At 37.6% G+C, this 17,870-nt stretch overlaps 1 protein-coding gene across 3 annotated transcripts in view; it reads left to right on the plus strand.

Moving 5' to 3' along the window:
* Positions 1–17,870, plus strand: part of RSRC1 (arginine and serine rich coiled-coil 1) — a 449,846-nt gene that overhangs the window by 207,907 nt on the left and 224,069 nt on the right. For all 3 annotated transcript variants that reach the window (XM_036756193.1, XM_036756191.1, XM_036756192.1), the window contains one exon: positions 10,822–10,858. In XM_036756193.1, coding sequence (XP_036612088.1) covers positions 10,822–10,858 — 37 coding nt within the window. The remainder of the gene's footprint in view (positions 1–10,821; positions 10,859–17,870) is intronic.

The following is a 17,870-nucleotide window of genomic DNA, read 5'->3' on the forward strand; positions in this document are numbered from 1 at the left end:
TGAGATGGAAACTTCCTTCACTATTGCAGGCCAAAAGCCCATCCGTAATTCCTTGTTTTTCACAGTTACAGGAAAACTGAAATTCCCTTTAATGTTTTCTCTATACAGATAATCCTCCAATCTATATATCCAGTTCTAACCTCTCTCCTGATCTGCCATCTCCCATCACCAACTGACTCTTGGAGATATCAACCTGGATATTCCACAGACTTCTCAAATTCATCCTGTCCAAAACAGAACTCACCTTCCCCTCTCTCCCAGCCCTCTCCTTTTCTGAACTTCCCTATGATGCCACCATTTTCTGACATTCTAGAAAGGAATGTAGCATGATGCAGGGTGGAGTGGAATCAGTGGTGTACCTCCAGTAAGCAGTTTGCCCAGTGTCCAGCAGATGTCAAGTATCACTGTGTTTCCCTGGGAGTTCACTGTGATGCTCAGTTTGGAATCTCTGGTAGAATTGATTATCTGGAGGGCTCTCATGTGGAAGAAGACTTGAATTTGTTCTTAGACCCAGAAAACAGAACAAAAAGTAAGGGGTAGAAGTGGCAAACAAGCAGCTTTGCATTAGTGAATAGTTACTTGCCAATAATCAAAAGTTATACAGAAGTGGAATGGTCTGCTTGGGACCTGTGGGTCTCTTCTTCGCAGGTTTTGGAAAGGTTAGCATGATGGTTTGTTGGGGGCAGGGGAATTCTTGTTCAGTTTTAAGTTTTACTGGATAAGTCTTTGAAATTCTAGGATTTTGTACATAAAAAGATATTTAAATCTGTTTTATTAAGTAATCAAACCACAATACATGGGACCTTAGCTTTTGTAAAAACAAAGAGGATCCCTCACCCCCCCCAAAAAAAATTGTTAATTTTTAAACCTAGTTGTAGTGGGTTGTCATATTATTGGGAGTTATATGTTACTAAAATTATCTATAATGATATTTATACTCAGTGGAGGAATTGATCACATAATTAAAGAAATGTTATCAATTTAATTTAACAATTTATTAAGCCCCTACTATATACAAGATACTGTCTTATATAATTTATATCAGAAAAAGTGGGACAAAGGTTATTTCTAATTTAAATATGAGAAACTCAGGCCCTAATGAGCTTAGTTCAGAAAAAGCATTCACATTCATCACCATGGAAAAAACAATTGTCAGTTTGGTTTTGTAACACACTGAATACTAAACTGGCTTTAGTTTTCACCTGTCATATTTCCTTTTTTAATACATTTTATTATTTGATATTTTTAGTTTTCAACATTGATTTCCAGAAGATTTTGAGTTACAAAATTTCTCCCCATTTCCACCCTCCCCCCCACTCCAAGATGGCATATATTCTGATTGCCCCATTCCCCAGTCAGCCCTCCCTTCTGTCACCCCACTCCCCCCCCCCATTCCCTTTCCCCTTACTTTCTTGTAGGGCAAGATAGATTTCTATACCCCATTGCCTGTGTATCTTATTTCTCAGTTGCATGCAAAAATGACTTTTTTTTTTTGAGTATCTGCTTTTGGAACTTTGAGTTCCAAATTCTCTTCCCTCTTTCTTCCCCACCCACCCTCCCTAAGAAAGCAAGCAATTCAGCGTAGGCTACACATGTATCATTATACAAAACACTTCTACAATAATCATGTTGTGAAAGACTTAACTATATTTTCCTCCATCCTGTCCTGTCCCCCTTCATTCAATTTTTTCCTTTGACCCTGTCCCTTTTCAAAAGTGTTTGCTTTTGATTACCTCCTCCCCCTGTCTGCCCTCCCTTCTATCATTCACCCCTTTCTTATCCCCTTTCCCCTACTTTCCTGTGGGGTAAGATACCCAGTTGAGTGTGTATGTTATGCCCTCCTCAGGTACAATTCGATGAGAGCAAGATTCACTCATTCCCCTTCACCTGCCCCTTCTTCCCTTCCAACAGAACTGCTTTTTCTTTCCACTTTTATGTGATATAATTTACCCCATTCTATTTCTCCCTTTCTCCCTCTCTCAATATATTTGTCTCTCATCCCTTAATTTTATTTTATTTTTAGATATCATCCCTTCATAGTCAACTCACCCTGTGCCCTGTGTGTGTGTATGTATGTATGTATGTATATTCCCTTCAACTCTCCTAATACTGAGAAAGGTCTCATGAATTACACACATCAACAAAACAGTTCAACTTTAGTAAGTCCCTTGTGATTCCTCTTTCCTGTTTACCTTTTCATGCTTCTCTTGATTCTTGTATTTGAAAGTCAGATTTTCTATTCAGCTCTGGTCTTTTCACTGAGAAAGCTTGAACGTTCTCTTTTTTATTGAAAGTCCATATTTTGCCTTGGAGCATTATGCTCAGTTGTGCTGTGTAGATGATTGGTGGTTTTAATCCTAGCTCCTTTGAGACCTCTGGAATATCATATTCCAAGCCTTTCAGTCCCTTAATGTAGAAGCTGCTAGATCTTGTGTTATCCTGATTAAATACAATCTAATACAACAATATTCAAATTGTTTCTTTCTAGTTTCTTGCACTATTTTCTCCTTGACCTGGGAACTCTGGAATTTGGCAACAATATTCCTGGGAGTTTTTTCTTTGGGATCATTTTCAAGAGGCAATTGGTGGATTCTTTCAATTTGTATTTTACCCTCTGGCTCTAGAATATCATGGCAGTTTTCCTTGATAATTTCTTGAAAGATGGTATCTAGGCTCTTTTTTTGATCATGGCTTTCAGGTAGTCCAATAATTTTTAAATTATCTCTCCTGGATCTGTTCTCCAGGTCAGCGGTTTTTCCAATGAGATATTTCACATTGTCTTCCATTTTTTCATTTCTTTGGCTTGATTTCTCATAAAGTGACTAGCTTCCACTTGCTCCAATCTAATTTTTAAGGTAGTATTTTCTTCCATGGTCTTTTGGACCTCCTCTTCCATTTGGCTAATTCTTCCTTTCAAGGCATTCTTCTCCTCATTGGCTTTTTGGAGCTCTTTTGCCATTTGAGTTAGTCTGTTTTTTAAGGTGTTATTTTCTTCAGTATATTTTTGGGTCTCCTTTAGGAAGTCATTGACTTGCATGGTTTTCTTTTGTCTCTCTCATTTCTCTTCCCAATTTTTCCTCTACTTCTCTTACGTGCTTCTCCAAATCCTTTTTGAGCTCTTCCATGGCCTTAGACCAATTCATATTTTCCTTGGATGCTTTTGATGTAGGCTCTTTAACTTTGTTGACTTCTTCTGGCCTTATGTTTTGATCTTCTTTGTCACCAAAAAAACAGATTCTGTAGTCTGATTCTGAGTCCATTTTCACTGCCTGTTCATGTTCCTAGCCAACTACTTGACCCTTGAGCTTTTTTCAGGGTATGACTGCTTGTAGAGTAGAGACCACTTTGTCCCAAGCTTTAGGGGCTGCCCTGCTGTTTTCAGAACTGCTCTGTCACAGCAGCACTCCTCCTCCCCCAAGAACTGCCAACCAGGACTGCGACCCAGATCCAAGCAGAGCAAAGCAAGAGAACCCTGCCTCTGAGCCAGCAAAGTGCTCCCTACACTCCCGCTCCTATCTGCTGCTTGATTACTCCCACAGTGTGTGCCAGGGACTCTGGAAGCAGCTGACACTGGAGCTCTGGTAGCAGCTGCAGGAGCTTTTGCTGCTGCCACCTCCACCTCCCCTGCACTGCACCATTTCCTCCACCCCCCTCACCCTAGCTGGAGCTGAACCACACACCTCTCTCACCCCTATCCAGCCATTTTCCCACTCACCTGCTCTGTTGTCTTTGGTGTCTGTGGGTTGAAAAGTCTGGTAACTGCCGCAGCTCAGTGATTCATGGCCCTATGGCCTGCTCTGCCCAACTCCCACCCTGGTCTGTCCTGGCGCGGCCCACTCTGGCCTGTGCTCCACTTCCCAGCCACCATCCAAGCTGTCCTGTGCTGGAGCCCTGCTTCCCTCTGCTGTTTCATGGGTTCTACCGCTCTAGAATTGGTTCAGAGCCGTGTTTTACAGGTGTTTGGAGGGCTCTGGGGGAGAGCTGAAGCCAGTCCCTGCTTTCCAGCTGCCATCTCGGTTCTGTGACATCCCCACCTGTCATATTTCCAAAGCACATTTTAGTGTCATGTAGTTATAAGTAGCTCTTCAGTTCTGTTAACATCAGTATCCACGTCGATTTGTTATAACTGGTGACAATTGTTCTGAATAGCTAAACTTTGTAAATATTTCACTTGTATGATACGTGCAAGGTTATAGATAGCTTTAGGCTTTTATTAGTAAATATATTTAATATTTTATTTATTAAAGGCTTACGCAGTGAAATCAGTAATTTTATCCCAGTTCTGTTAGTAACCTTTATTGTTTTATGACCATTTTCCAACTATCCACTCATTCCCACATGAAGTTTTAGGTCCCTTTTCTTTCTCTTTTGGCTATGATTTGTGTTTGCTCCATCTGTCTCCCTTGGAGCTACTTGTGGCCATTGTTGTGTTGCTCTGTCGTGTCTAACCCTTCGTGACCCCATGTACCATAGCACACCAGTATTGTCCATGGGGTTTTCTGGGCAAAGATCCTGCACCATTTTACCATTTCCTTCTTCGATGGATTAACGCAAACAGAGATTAGGTGACTTGCCCAGGATCACACACCTATTGCGTGTCTGAGACTGGATTGGAATGTAGGTCTTCCGGACCTCAGACCACCAAGCCACCTACCTGCCACCTGGAAACTGCTTTAGGATGTATTAAGTTTCTAAAAAAAATAGCCTTTGATTCATCAGATTTTTTTTGGTATCGAAATTAATACTTATACTCGATAGGCAGAGAAAACAGAAGCTCATTTGTGTGGAATTTTTATGTTTTAAAAGGGAGCATTTAAGTAAATATTCATCATGCTATCTCAGCTAATATTTTGACCTCTGTAGATAAATATTAACTGCTGGGAGCACAGAGTAGTGTGTCACTGACAGGAGTGGCATTAACTATTTGAGAAATTAACTTTAGGTAGAATTTTATTTTCAACCAGTAAATCCCACTGTAGAGTGTTATTTTACCTGTTTTCTTCCTATGCTCATCATGCAAGTGAGGTTCCTTTTCCCATGGTACTGTTGAGCATATTGCTTTTTAAATAGTATTCATTCAATAAATAGTTTTGAATGGAATTGATATTTGAACAATAATTAATTCCTAACATTAATAACTGATTGAAGACAAAAGGTCTTACCTTGGTTAGAAATGTTTTGAGGAAGTGTCGAGAATATCACAACTGTATTTTCAGGATTTTGAATGTGATGATGATGTTAGAAAAAGAATTAAATATAGACATAGCACAGATAAAAGTGTCTTAGTTTTGCTTCTCCCCTAGCTGTCATTGCATGATCGATGCCCAGCATCTTCATGCTGGAAAGAAGCTTCAGATTGAAACTGACAGGTGCCACCAGGTTTATTTAGGACCACCTCCGACTTGTCTTAGTTAGATGCATCACATCTGCCTTGTGCATGGTCAGCTCCTGCATTTCCTGCTTCAGAGACTCGTGGTACACAGATATTACTATCTGTGCTGCCTCAACTACAAATTGGACGAACAATCCTTGACACTTTTTCAATATTATTACATTAAACCAAGTGGATTTTGATTGATAACCTAATATTCAACTAATGCAAAACATCAATCATGGCAAGTATATTAATTATTTAATATTGCAGTCTAATTCAGAAATCGATGTGCTGCATGAGGGGAAGGGAAACTCATGGTTCCCAGAAGACTTAAGACAGGGAATGATTAAAAAAAGACCTGCTGTACTTCTCTGTGTTAGTTCAATACAAATCTTTATTCATTTGCCAATAATCTCTTTCCATTTTCCACTTCAGGACCATTTTATCAGTTTTGAGACTTATAATTGAATTAAGTCTGCTTTCAGCACAGGGCAAAAGGAATTGCACCAATATTGATGAAGTCATGACAGGGACGGCACAAGAGACAGACCACTAAAGAGGACAGGTTTTATACCATTAGCTTGAAACAACTTTACATCAGTGTCTTGGTTCCTGTTTCTTTTAAGTTCATTCAGACCTTTGGCATCACCACATATCATTATCACTTCTTTCCTATTTAAATAATACCCACCTCTGTGTGGTATTCTTTACTGATAATAATGCTTTAAGTCTGCCTAAAGTAATGCTAAGAGAAGGATTATTTGCAGGATGTTAATAGGATGTTAGAGCTGGAAAGGATCCTGAGGGTCATATATACTCAAACCCTCTTATTTTACAGATGAGGAAACAGATGAATTAATTGACTTCACTGGTCTCACAGAGATAAGAAGTAGTAGAACTGGAATTTGAACTCCAGTCTTCTGACCCCAAGTCCATTGCTGTTTCCACTTATTGACATTTCTACCTTGGCATGGGTGACTTTGAAACTTCATCAAGCACTATGATGTACATACATATACACATGTATACATATATACATACATATATATCTCACATAACATGAGCAACATGTAAGAGCTTGCTATGGTTGAAAGCTGATTAAATATGAGAAGTGGGTGACCTGTAAAATCTATTCTGTCCCTAATGTTTTCTAGTCCTCCCCATCCATAAATAGCTAGGGATCAATAGTCAACAGTAAATCCTGTGAAATAGTCACATGTACTCAGATTCATACTATTCACAGTTATAATTAAATTAAACATTTTCCAAGTATACCTCATTTTATCATACTTCACTTTATTGTGCTTCATATATTTTACCTTTTTTACAAATTTAAGGTTTGTGCCAGTCTTGCGTTGAGCAAGTCTGTTAGCGCCATTTGTCCAACAGCATGTGCTCAAATTGTGTCTCTGTGTCAATTTTGGTAATTCTCACAATATTCAAACTTTATCATTATTACTGTATCTGTTATGATGATCTGTCATCAGTTACCATTGTAATTGTTTTGGGGCACCGTGAATTGTGCCTATATAAGACAGCAAATTTAATTCATAAATGGGTGTGTTCTGACTGCTCCGCTGACTGGCTGGCCCCCTATCTCTCTCCCTTTCTTCAGACTTCCCTATTCCCTGAAATACAACAATATTGAAGAATATTACATAAACTTAATTGAATAAAGCAGCAGTGGGGTTTGAGAAAGGATTGACTCCAATTTTGAAAGAAGTTATACTGTGGGTTAACTGCAATCAAACAGCAACACATGTTACAGAGAAATCTTTCATGAAAGGAAGAGTCATTTGATATGGCAGACTTCATTGTCTTATTGTAAGAAATTGCCACAACCAACCCAACCTTCAACAATCACCACCCTGATCAGTCAGTAGCCATCAACATCGAGGCAAGATCCTCTACTAGCAAAAAAAATTGCTGTTTATTTGAAGGCTCACATGATGGTTAGCATTTTTTAGCAATGAGGTATTTTTAATTTAATAATTATTTAATAATTTAATGATCATTGCTTTTTATGCATAATATGATTGCACACTTAATAAAATACAGTATACGGTAAAAATATCTATTATATGTATTGCGAAACCAAAAAAATTTATGACTTGCCTTATTACGATATTCACTTTATTGTCGTGATCTGGAACCAAACCTGCAATATCTCCAAGCCATGCCTGTAATTGGTTTCAGTCCAGTGGAAATAGACAGTTTGAATTCAAATACTGCAGCTGCTTTATGGGATTCTTTCTTCCCACTAATCAGAACCTAGCTGTATAAGATGCTTTTGGATGTCATGTTAGCCTCATAAAGAGTCTTAATTTTGTCAAGCCACAAGGCTCCTCCTTGTTGCGTTCATTACACTTCATAACATTTAGATTTTGTGATGATTCACTAGGGTTTATACTATCTTATTAAAATACGTTGTGCCTCAAGCCTCGAAACTTAAAGGACAACTTAGAAAGTCAACAGAATGTAATGATAGGATGCTATCATGTATTCCAAATGCTTTCAGTGGTTTAATGTGCATTTTCTTTTTTTATAGTATTGTCATTTGTTTTCTGAAAATTTTTTATTTAATTTTTATTAATGAAGTACTTTCATGTAATTTTTTTTTTAATGCAAGCACCTCAGTGTCTCTTTTTCCATGTCTCTCTGCCCTGCTACTGAAGGACAGGAAGGACAAGAGACTGGTTGTTTTAGATCCTAAACTTCCTCTAAATTGAGAGTGCTAAGGGTGCTGAGAGCAGGAGAGACAGGAGGCAATGAAGGAGAAATGTGATGGGAATGGTCAGAAAAGGCCAAGAGAGTATACAGCTTAGTGCAGGCAGCTTGCAAAGGATCTTTCACTGTGGGGGTCTTGGCTATGTAAATGATGTGAAGAAGCAGGTGACTAGATGAAGGAGTCAGAGAGAGAATGGCAGAGAAGAAGAGGAGGTCGAGAAACCAGAGGAAGGCTCGAGCGAGAAGGCCAGCCTGCAGGTGGGAAGAAAGAACAGGAGGCTGGGATAGACACCAAGACTTAGGGAACAAAGAAGGGAAAGATGGGGAGGAATCCCAAGGCTGATTGGGGGACTGCGTTCAGCATCCTGGCATTATCCTGGCCCCTTGTAAGTACACTTCCGTTCCAGGCACTATCATTTTTCAGAGGCGTTTCTGCAGCAAGAGCAGAATGGTCGTTGTAGATAAAACAGAGAGCATGTATTCTCAGTGAGTTAGCAGGATGTCCCTGAGAAAGCCCTAATCAGGATGTCTGAGTTTTGGCTCAGCCCATTCACACACTAGAATTACCCTGAGCCTCAGTTTCCTTATGTGCAAAAAAGGATGACAAGCCTTAGACTGCTCTAAGCAATTCATTCTGTGGGCCTTGCACTGGTCACCTCTCTGGGCCTCATCTCCCTCATCTGCAAAATGACAGCATTAAACTAAAGCTGATCTCAAAGATCCTTTCCAACTTAGAACTGCAGTGACCTTAAAATGCTTTGTAAGTGAGAGTAATTAGTACTGAAATTTTGAATGCTACGGATAAGTTCGCTTTCTGCCAAGTATACTTTCCAGAAATGTACTCATTGATGATGAGGTTGATGCAGGCATTTCTAGAGATAGCTCAGTATTTGGGAGACTCTGAAGGAAAGTGTGGGAGAGAAGAGGTATTAGACTGACTACCAGACTGAAGGTCTATGGAGCCATTGTGCTGACCTCATTGTTATATGCCCGTGAAATCTGGACAGTATACCAGCTCCATGCCAAGAAACTGAATGGCTTCTGTTTGAATTGTCTTAGCAAGATTCTCAAGATCACCTGGCAAGATAAGGAACCAGACACTGATGTCCCTTTCTTGAGCAAAACTGCCGTCTCTCATGGGCTAGCCGTGATACTGGAATGCCAAATATACATTTGTCTAAAAGACTATTTTACAGAGAACTCACACAGGGCAAATGCTCACATGGAGGTCAGAGGAAGTAATAAAAAAGGACACTCTCAAGGTCTCTCTGAAGAACTTTGGAATCAGTTGTGAGACATGGGAGACACTAGCACAAGACCACCCAGCATGGCATGCCTGCATCAAAGAAGGTGCTGTGCTCTATGAGCAAAGCAGAATTCCAGGAACTCAAAAGAAATGTGGGATGTGCAAATTTAAAGCCATCTCCATTCCAAATGTTGATGTAGACTATTTGTGCCTGACCTGTGATACAGACTTCTGAGCTCATATTGGTCTGATCAGCCATAGTCAAACACACTGCACATTGACCCCAAAACAGTGATGTCATTTTAGTCCTCTTTGAGAGTGATGGACAACCACCAATATTTTTACTCATAATAACATCACTAACATCAGTAAAGGGGACCAGATATGGATTTTTCTATCTGTTGATCCTTAGCAAAATTTGACACATAACTGTTTTGAAAACTGTTAATTGAATATCTTGCTTTGAAATCTATGTTAATTCACATTCTGGTCCTTAATTTTCCTTTTGACTGTTGACTATTTACATCACCAAACAGCATGTCCACTTTTATGAGAAGCATAATATGTTGCAAATAACATTAAATGAAGCACTTTCAAAAGATGTTTCTTTGGAATCCTCTATGATTTTATCTTTAGTATTTTCTCTTCCCCACCCCCGCCGCCACCTTGTTTCTAATGTACCAATAGGCATCTTTTGCTTGTATACTAATATGGTAGAAATGAATGTCAGGAAAGACAGATTGCAATCTGGATATCTGGTGATGTTCCAACAATCTACTGGTGTTTTTCAGAAAGAGCATACCAGTTTTGTTTTGTTTTTTTAATTGCTTCTAATAAGAATCTGCAGGAGTTATCTATTGTTGTGTAGTCATTTTTCAGTCATGTCCAACTCTTTATGACCCCATTTGCGGTTTTGTGGCAAAGATACTAGTTTGCCATTTCCTTCTCCAGCTCATTTTATAGATGAGAACACTGAGACAAACAGGGTTAAGTGACTTGCCTAGGGTCACACAACTAGTAAGTGTCTGTGGCCAAATTTGATCTCAGGCCTTCTTGATTCCAGATCTGGTTTTCTATCCAATGTGCCATCTAGTTGCCACTAATAATTTTTTTTATTTTTTAAAAAATTGCTTCTAATAAGAATCTGCAGGATTTAATGTAACTTTGGTGTCATTTACTAAAATAGCAGGACAACTAACTTCTTTTTTCTTTTTTCCTTGTCTACAAAAATACTGTAGGGCATTTTAATGGCATTTTAAGTTATTTCTGTCAGTGAAAGATGAAGTATCACTTATCATTAGATAAATTACTGAGTCCATATTAATTGTTGTTCTTCCTTTAGTGGTCTGCATTCTAATAATGTAAAAATAGAAATGTTAGAAAAATAAGACTTTAAAAAAACATATCCAAGGTAAACAAATCACTAGAGACAAGGGTTTAGCCACTATTTAGAACTTTTGTTCTTCTGTTACAGGGATTCTGGAAACATCAAAGCTGGATTAGAACATCTGGTAAGTTCTAATTTTCTCTTGAACATTTGCATCATCTTTGATATCTGCATTCTAAATGAACACTTTTGAATGAGCTTTGAATGCCTTGAATTGAGAAAGTCAGCCATTCCCCACAGGGTCAACTCACTGTTATTATGGGAAGCCACTTACATTTTCATTTGTCTTATCATTTCAAGGGAATTTTAATTTTTTTAAATTACTTTTTTTTGTGTAGAGATGAAATAAAATGGACAATAGTCCTTAAATTGGTGGTTGGCTTAATTATAAACAAAAGTGATTTGGTGTTGAATTTTTGACATAACCTGATCTGACACAAAGAAACTTGTTTTATGAGAAAAACAGTCAAATATTTCCTGCATAAATATGGTATGTTTTGGTAATTTAAAGTCTTTAAAAGACGTGCACAGCTTTGTTTTTTCTGTTGTCTTACTCTTATGAATAATGCATTGGTTTAAACTCCATTCAGTTTTGTAATATGTAATAATCATTGAAATGCAAAATATTTTTGGTTTAAGTAAACATATTCAAACCACTAGTGAAATTGAAGCAGATTTTACATTAAAAGCCATGCACTGATCAAAAACAGAGGGGAAACTATGGTACTGTCACCAGTTTGAAACTCATTCAGCTTGCTCTGAATCTTTCAGCAGAACATTAAGCAGTTCATCTAAACAGATCATTATAAAGTCACGGTCTGGTTTCTGGTCAAATCCAAGTGTTGAATAATTAATGGCACAGATTCTTTTGTAAATACAGTCTAAGTACTTTTTTTTTTTAATACAAGACTTCATTCGTATATCACACAGTAGCTTTGTTAACTATTAATGTACAATACTTTGATGCTACAGAAACAAGCAATAGTGAAACACAGAGTCAGCAGCAAATAGTATTTAGAATGTAGAACTCTCTATTTGGAAAAGACCAGTTACTTTAAATAAAGGAGAAATGGAAGCTTCTCAGTGTTAAAAATGTTTCCTAATCATCACAGACAGATTATTACCAAAAGGAATTTACAGTTTAAATATTTAACTTAAAGGAATTTAAAGGTTAAATATTTATTAGTTTGATTTTTTAGTTGGTGGTTATAATTACTGGCATCAGCATCAGCACTATGAAAAAGTATTTACTAGATACTCACTTGTACGTGGTACTGTGCTAGATAGAGTATTCTAGAGATGGAGATTTCCTTGACCTCTAGATGAAAATAAAACAAGAGATACACCAGCTCAGAGACTCATAGGATCTTAGAATCTAGAGCTGCAGCGTCACTGTGGGGCCATGTAGTCCAACCCATTACCTTACAAATAAGAAAGTTGAAGCCCAGGGAGGGGAAATTGCTTTTCCTATCATCACATAGTCAGGAAGGTCACAGTGTTTAGATTTGAACCCTTTTTTTCTGGTTCCAAATCCAGAGTGATTTCTATAGACATATGAGGGACATGGGAGGATATGTCACAACACTTCATTGGAAAAAGCCCGGGGGGTGGGGAGGATGGGGTACAGTGTGTGAGTTGCAAGTGCAGTTTGAGTCAGCAGTGTAATGGAGTGCATTAAGAGAGCTATAGTGTTCAGGACTGGGAAGCAGTTTCTGTATGAATTTGACACCAGTGGGTGGAGGATGGATTGGAAATGGGAGCGACTTGGAAGTATAAAGACCAACTAGGAGAAATCTATTGCCATATCCCCAGGAAGATAGGATAGGAGCCTAAACTAGAGAGGTTGTATGATGGAGAGGAGGAGCTCAATGGAAAAGATATTCTGAATGTAGAAATGACCAAATTTGGCAACTAATTAACTATCTGGGGTGAGTGAGAATGAAGAGTCAGGATGACACCAAGAATATGGAACAAAGGTACCTGGAAAGATAGTGATGCCCTTGATAGTAATAGGGAAGTTCAGAAATAAAGTAGGTTTTTTGGGGAAAAGTAATGAGTTCTGCTTTGGACATGTTGCATTGGAAATACCTACGTAGGACCCAGCTAGTAGGACAAGTCCAATTGGGAATTCATGAGAAAATGCTCTCTGGTACTGGCTAAGAAATAGAGTGGTAGATCAGTGGAATAGATTAGGTACACAAAATACAGTAGTAAATGACCATAGTAATCTAGTGTTTGATAAACCCAAACACCCTAGCTTTGACCTTGTCTTGGTATAAGATGTTGGTCTATACCAGACTTTCACAACTTGTCAATGGGTAGGGGCCAAAATTAAAATAAGCCAAACTACTTCAGGCCACAGATAGGTTTTTAGCAGCTCACTTTCCAAAAAAAGGTATAATTAATGATTAAATTATTTTGCAAATAAGCCACATTTTTTAAAAGGGACATTTCAATTAATATCAATTACTTACACTTATTACTTAAGATTTTTATTTATCATGAAATCACATTAATGTTAAAAAATTACTTTGCTAAGTGGTACAAGTTTTAATACATTTTTCAGATTTTCTTACTACTTACGTTTAGTTAATGGGATATATTACACTTCTTGTCAGCAATTAGTTTATCATACTCTGGAATCATATTTGAAATCAATTTCTTTAGAAATCTGAAATTTAACCTTAATAGCCACCTTATTTTTTGAGTTTACTTTCCTGAAAAAGCATTGTTCCCCACTGAGATTTTTCAACAATTTGGACACTTTAATTTGTTTTTCATTGGTGTCCAATTTGCTTAAGTCAAGATGTCTTGATTCAAAATGGCAATGAAGATGTATTCCTTTGAATCGGCTATTACTTCTCAGCAAACAAGGCACAATATTTTGTCTCTCATGTAAGTAAACAAGTATCTATTTGTCCACTGCAGATTAAATACTCTGTGTTCTGATTCTGTCTTCCGTTTCTTTTTATCTAAAGTCACCCCAAAAACTTTAATTTTAGAACCAAAAAATCTCCACAGCAACTGCTCACATACAAAGAAATACTGAACTAAGTGTCTGACCTTGGAGAGAGCACCAGACACTCATATAACTTGGAGGGCGGCCAAGCAGTGAAAGAGAGGAAGAATCCTTCAAGTTGTTGCCACTCATCTCATTGCGGGCATCAGCTGCATTGGTGTGTGGCTGCACTGACTTCATCCATGTTCAATGATCAAAAACACAGCAAAATGATAGGACTTTTGCTCCTCTCAGACTAGAGACAGACTGATGATGGTTGGTTGCCACAGGTCACATGACAAACAGGAGAGAGTGTGCAGTGGCAACCCACCCCGCCAAGTTACATGATGGGCACTGTAGTGACTAGCATAAGGTGGGTTAATCGCGGAATGGACAAAGCACTCATTATATCTCTACTTTCTTTCACATCCTCTACATTTTTCACAGGCTGCCCGAAATCCTTTGGCAGGCTGCAGGCAACCCAAGGGTCATATGTTGTGCAGGCCTGGTCTATACCTAGCCTTGGCCATACTATTTCTAATTTTCCCAGCAGTTTTTGTCAAATAGTGAGTTCATTTCCTAGAAGCTAGCATGTCTGGGTTTATCAAACACCAGATTACTATGTGTCTTATGCACCTGATCTATTCCACTGATCCACCACTCTTTCTTAGCCAGTACCAGATAGTTTTGATGGTTACTGTTTTATAATATAATTTGAGATCCAGTATAGCTAGTTCACCTTCCTTCACAATTTTTTTTTCATGGATTTCCTTCATACTATTGACCTTTTGTTCTTCCAAATAAATTTTATTATCTTTTCTAGCTCTAGAAAATAATTTCTTGGTAGTTTGATTGGTGTGGCACTGAATAGGTAAATTAATTTAGGTAGAGTTGTCATTTTTATTATATTGGCTCATCCTATCCATGAACAATTGGTATTTTTCCAAGTGTTTAACGCTGACTTTATTTGTTTGAAGTGTTTTGTAGTTGTCTTCATATAGTTCCTGGGTTTGTCTTAGTAAGTAGACTCCCAGGTATTTTATATTGTCTATAGTTATTTTAAATGAAATTTCTCCTTCTATCTCTTGCTGCTAGGCATTGTTGGCTGTATATAGAAATGCTGATGATTCATGTGGGTTTATTTTATATCCTGCAACTTTACTAAAGTGGTTAATTGTTTCAAGTAGTTTTTCAGTTGATTCACTAGGGTTCTCTAAGTATGCCATCAGATCACCTGCAAAGAGTGATAGTTTTGTTTCCTCGTTGCCTGTTCTAATTCTTTCAGTTTCTTTCTTTTTTCTTCTTTTATTGCTATAGCTAACATTTCTACTACTATATTTGGGCAGAGGAGGGGAAAGGGAGACAGAGAGGGAGAGGGAGAGTCAACTACAAGTCATGTCATCATTTCCCTGATTCCATGATCCTTTTTGAGAATGAAGGAAAAATACAGCAACCCAGTACTATATTGAATAATAGTGATGATAATTGGCATCCTTGTTCACCTCTGATCTTATTGGGAAGTCTTACAGATAATGCTTGTTGATGGTTTTAGATAAATGCTGCTTATCATTTTGAGGAATTCTCCCTTTGTTCCTATACTCTCTATTGTTTTCAGTAGAAATGGGTGCTGTATTTTGTCAAAAGTTTTTTTTTTGCATCTATCACAATAATCATATGATTTCTGTTGGTTTTGTTATTGATATGGTTAGTTATGCTGACAGTTTTCTTAATGTTGAACCAGCCCTGCATTTCTGGTATAAATCCCATCTGGCCATAGTGTATGATTCTTATGATACATTGTTGTAATCTCCTTGCTGAGTGTTTTATTTCAGATTTTTGCTTCAGTATTCATTAGGGAAATTGGTCTATAGTTTTCTTTCTCTGTTTTAGCTCTTCCTGGTTTATGTATCATCACCATATTTATGTCATAAAAGGAATTTGGTGAGAGTGCTTTGCCTATTTTTCCAAATAGTTTATATGAAATGAATTGTTCTTTAAATGCTTGGTAGAATTCACTTGTGAACCCATCTGGCACTGGGGATTTTTCTTAGGGAGTTCATTGATGGCTTGTTCAATTTCTTTTTCTGAGATGGGTGGGGAGCACAGGGGGTGGGTATGTTATTTAAATAATCCATTTTCTCTTCTGTTAATCTGGGTGATTTATATTTTTTAAAATATTCATCAATTTTGCCTAGATTGACAGATTTATTGGCATACAATTAAGCAAAAATTATGCCAATGTTGCTTTAATTTCTTCTTCATCAGTGGCAAATTCACCCTTTTCATTTTTGATACTGGTAATTTGGTCTTTTTTCTTTTTTTTGAATCAAATTAACCAATGGTTTATCCATGTGATTGTTTGTTTGTTTTTTCATGAAACCAGCTTAGTTTTATTTACTAGCTTAATAGTTTCTTACTTTAATTTTATTAATCTCTCCTTTAATTTTTAAGATTTCTAATTTCGTGTTTCATTGGGTAATTTTAATTTGTTCTTTTTCTAGTTTTTTTAGTTGCCTGCCCAATTTATTGATCTGTTGTTTCTCTATTTTAAGTGTTTAGAGATATAAATTTTTCCCTAAGTACTGCTTTGGCTGCATTCCATAAATTTTGGTATGTTGTCTCATTGTTGTCATTTTCTTTAATGAAATTATCAATTGTTTCTATGATTTGTTCTTTGACCCACTCATTCTTTAGGATTACATTGTTTAGTTTACAATTTTTAATCTATCTTTCCATTGCTCTTTATTGAAAATAATTTTTATTGCACTATGATCATAAAAGGATGCCTTTCTACATTTGATCATGAGGATTTTATGCCCTAATACATGGTTAATTTTTGTGTAGGTGCCTGTGCTATCAAGAAAATAGATATATTATTTTCTGTCCCCATTCAGTTTTTCTCCAGAGGTCTAGCATATCTAACTTTTCTAAAATTTCATTCACCTCCTTAGCTTTCTTGATTGTTTTGTGGTTAGATTTATCTAGTTCGGAGAGGGGAAAGTTGAGGTCCCCGACTAGTACTGTTTTACTGTCTCTTTCCTCCTGTAACTCACTTCTTTAAGAATTTGGATGCTATACTAGTTGGCACATATATGTTTAGTATTGATATTACTTCCTTGTCTAAGGTACCTTTTGGCAAGATGTAGTTTCCTTCCTTATTAGATCTATTTTTCCTTTTGCTTTTTCTGAGATCATGATTGGTACCCTTGCTTTGTTTTTTTTTTTAGTCCAACTGAAGCATAATAGAATCTGCTCTGGCTCTCTGTGTGTCTCTCTCCTTCAAGTGTGTTTTTTACAATCAACATTTTGTAGGATTCTGGTTTTTAATCTGCTTCCATTTTATGGGTAAGTTCATCCCAGTCACATTCACACTTATGATTACTAACTGTATTTCCTTCTATCTTGTTTTTCCTGCTGTTTTATCCTTCTCTTTCTCTGCTTTACTGTTTCCCTTCTCACCAGTGTTTCACTTCTGACAGCCACCTCCCCCAAATATCCTTTCCTTCTGTCAGGTTCCCACCCCACCTTTTCTTAACCCTCTATACCCAACTGATTGTGTATGTTATTTCCTCTTTGAGCCAGTTTTGATGAGAGTAAAGTTCAAGCAATGGCTTGAACTGTCCTCCCCCACCCCCATTGTCCGCTCCACTGTAATAAGTCTTTCTCACCTCCTCATGTGAGATAATTTATTGCATTTTCTCTCCCTTCTGCTCCCAGTGCAATCTTCTTTCTCACCTTTTAATTTTTTTTGTCTATTATTCCATTAAAGTCACCTCATCCAGGGGTGGGGAACCTGAGGCCTTGAGGCCACATGTGTCCCTCTAGGTCCTCGAGTGTGGCCCGTTGACTGAATACAAACTTCACAGAACAAATCCCCTTAATAAAAAGATTTGTTCTATAAAACTTAGACTCAGTCAAAAGGCTGCACCCAAGGTCCTATAAGACCACAGCTTCCCCATCCCTGCACCCACACCATCTGTCTATGTATATTCCTCCTAACTGCACTAATAGTGACACAGTTCTTAAGATTTACATGTGTTATCTTCCCATGTTGGGATGCAGAAGTTTAGCCCTACTGAATCCCTTATGTTTTCTCTTTCCTTTTTACCTTTTTATGCTTGTCTACAGTCTTGTTCCA

This window comes from Trichosurus vulpecula, chromosome 4 (genome assembly GCF_011100635.1).
Source record: "Trichosurus vulpecula isolate mTriVul1 chromosome 4, mTriVul1.pri, whole genome shotgun sequence".
Classification (NCBI taxonomy): Eukaryota; Metazoa; Chordata; class Mammalia; order Diprotodontia; family Phalangeridae; genus Trichosurus; species Trichosurus vulpecula.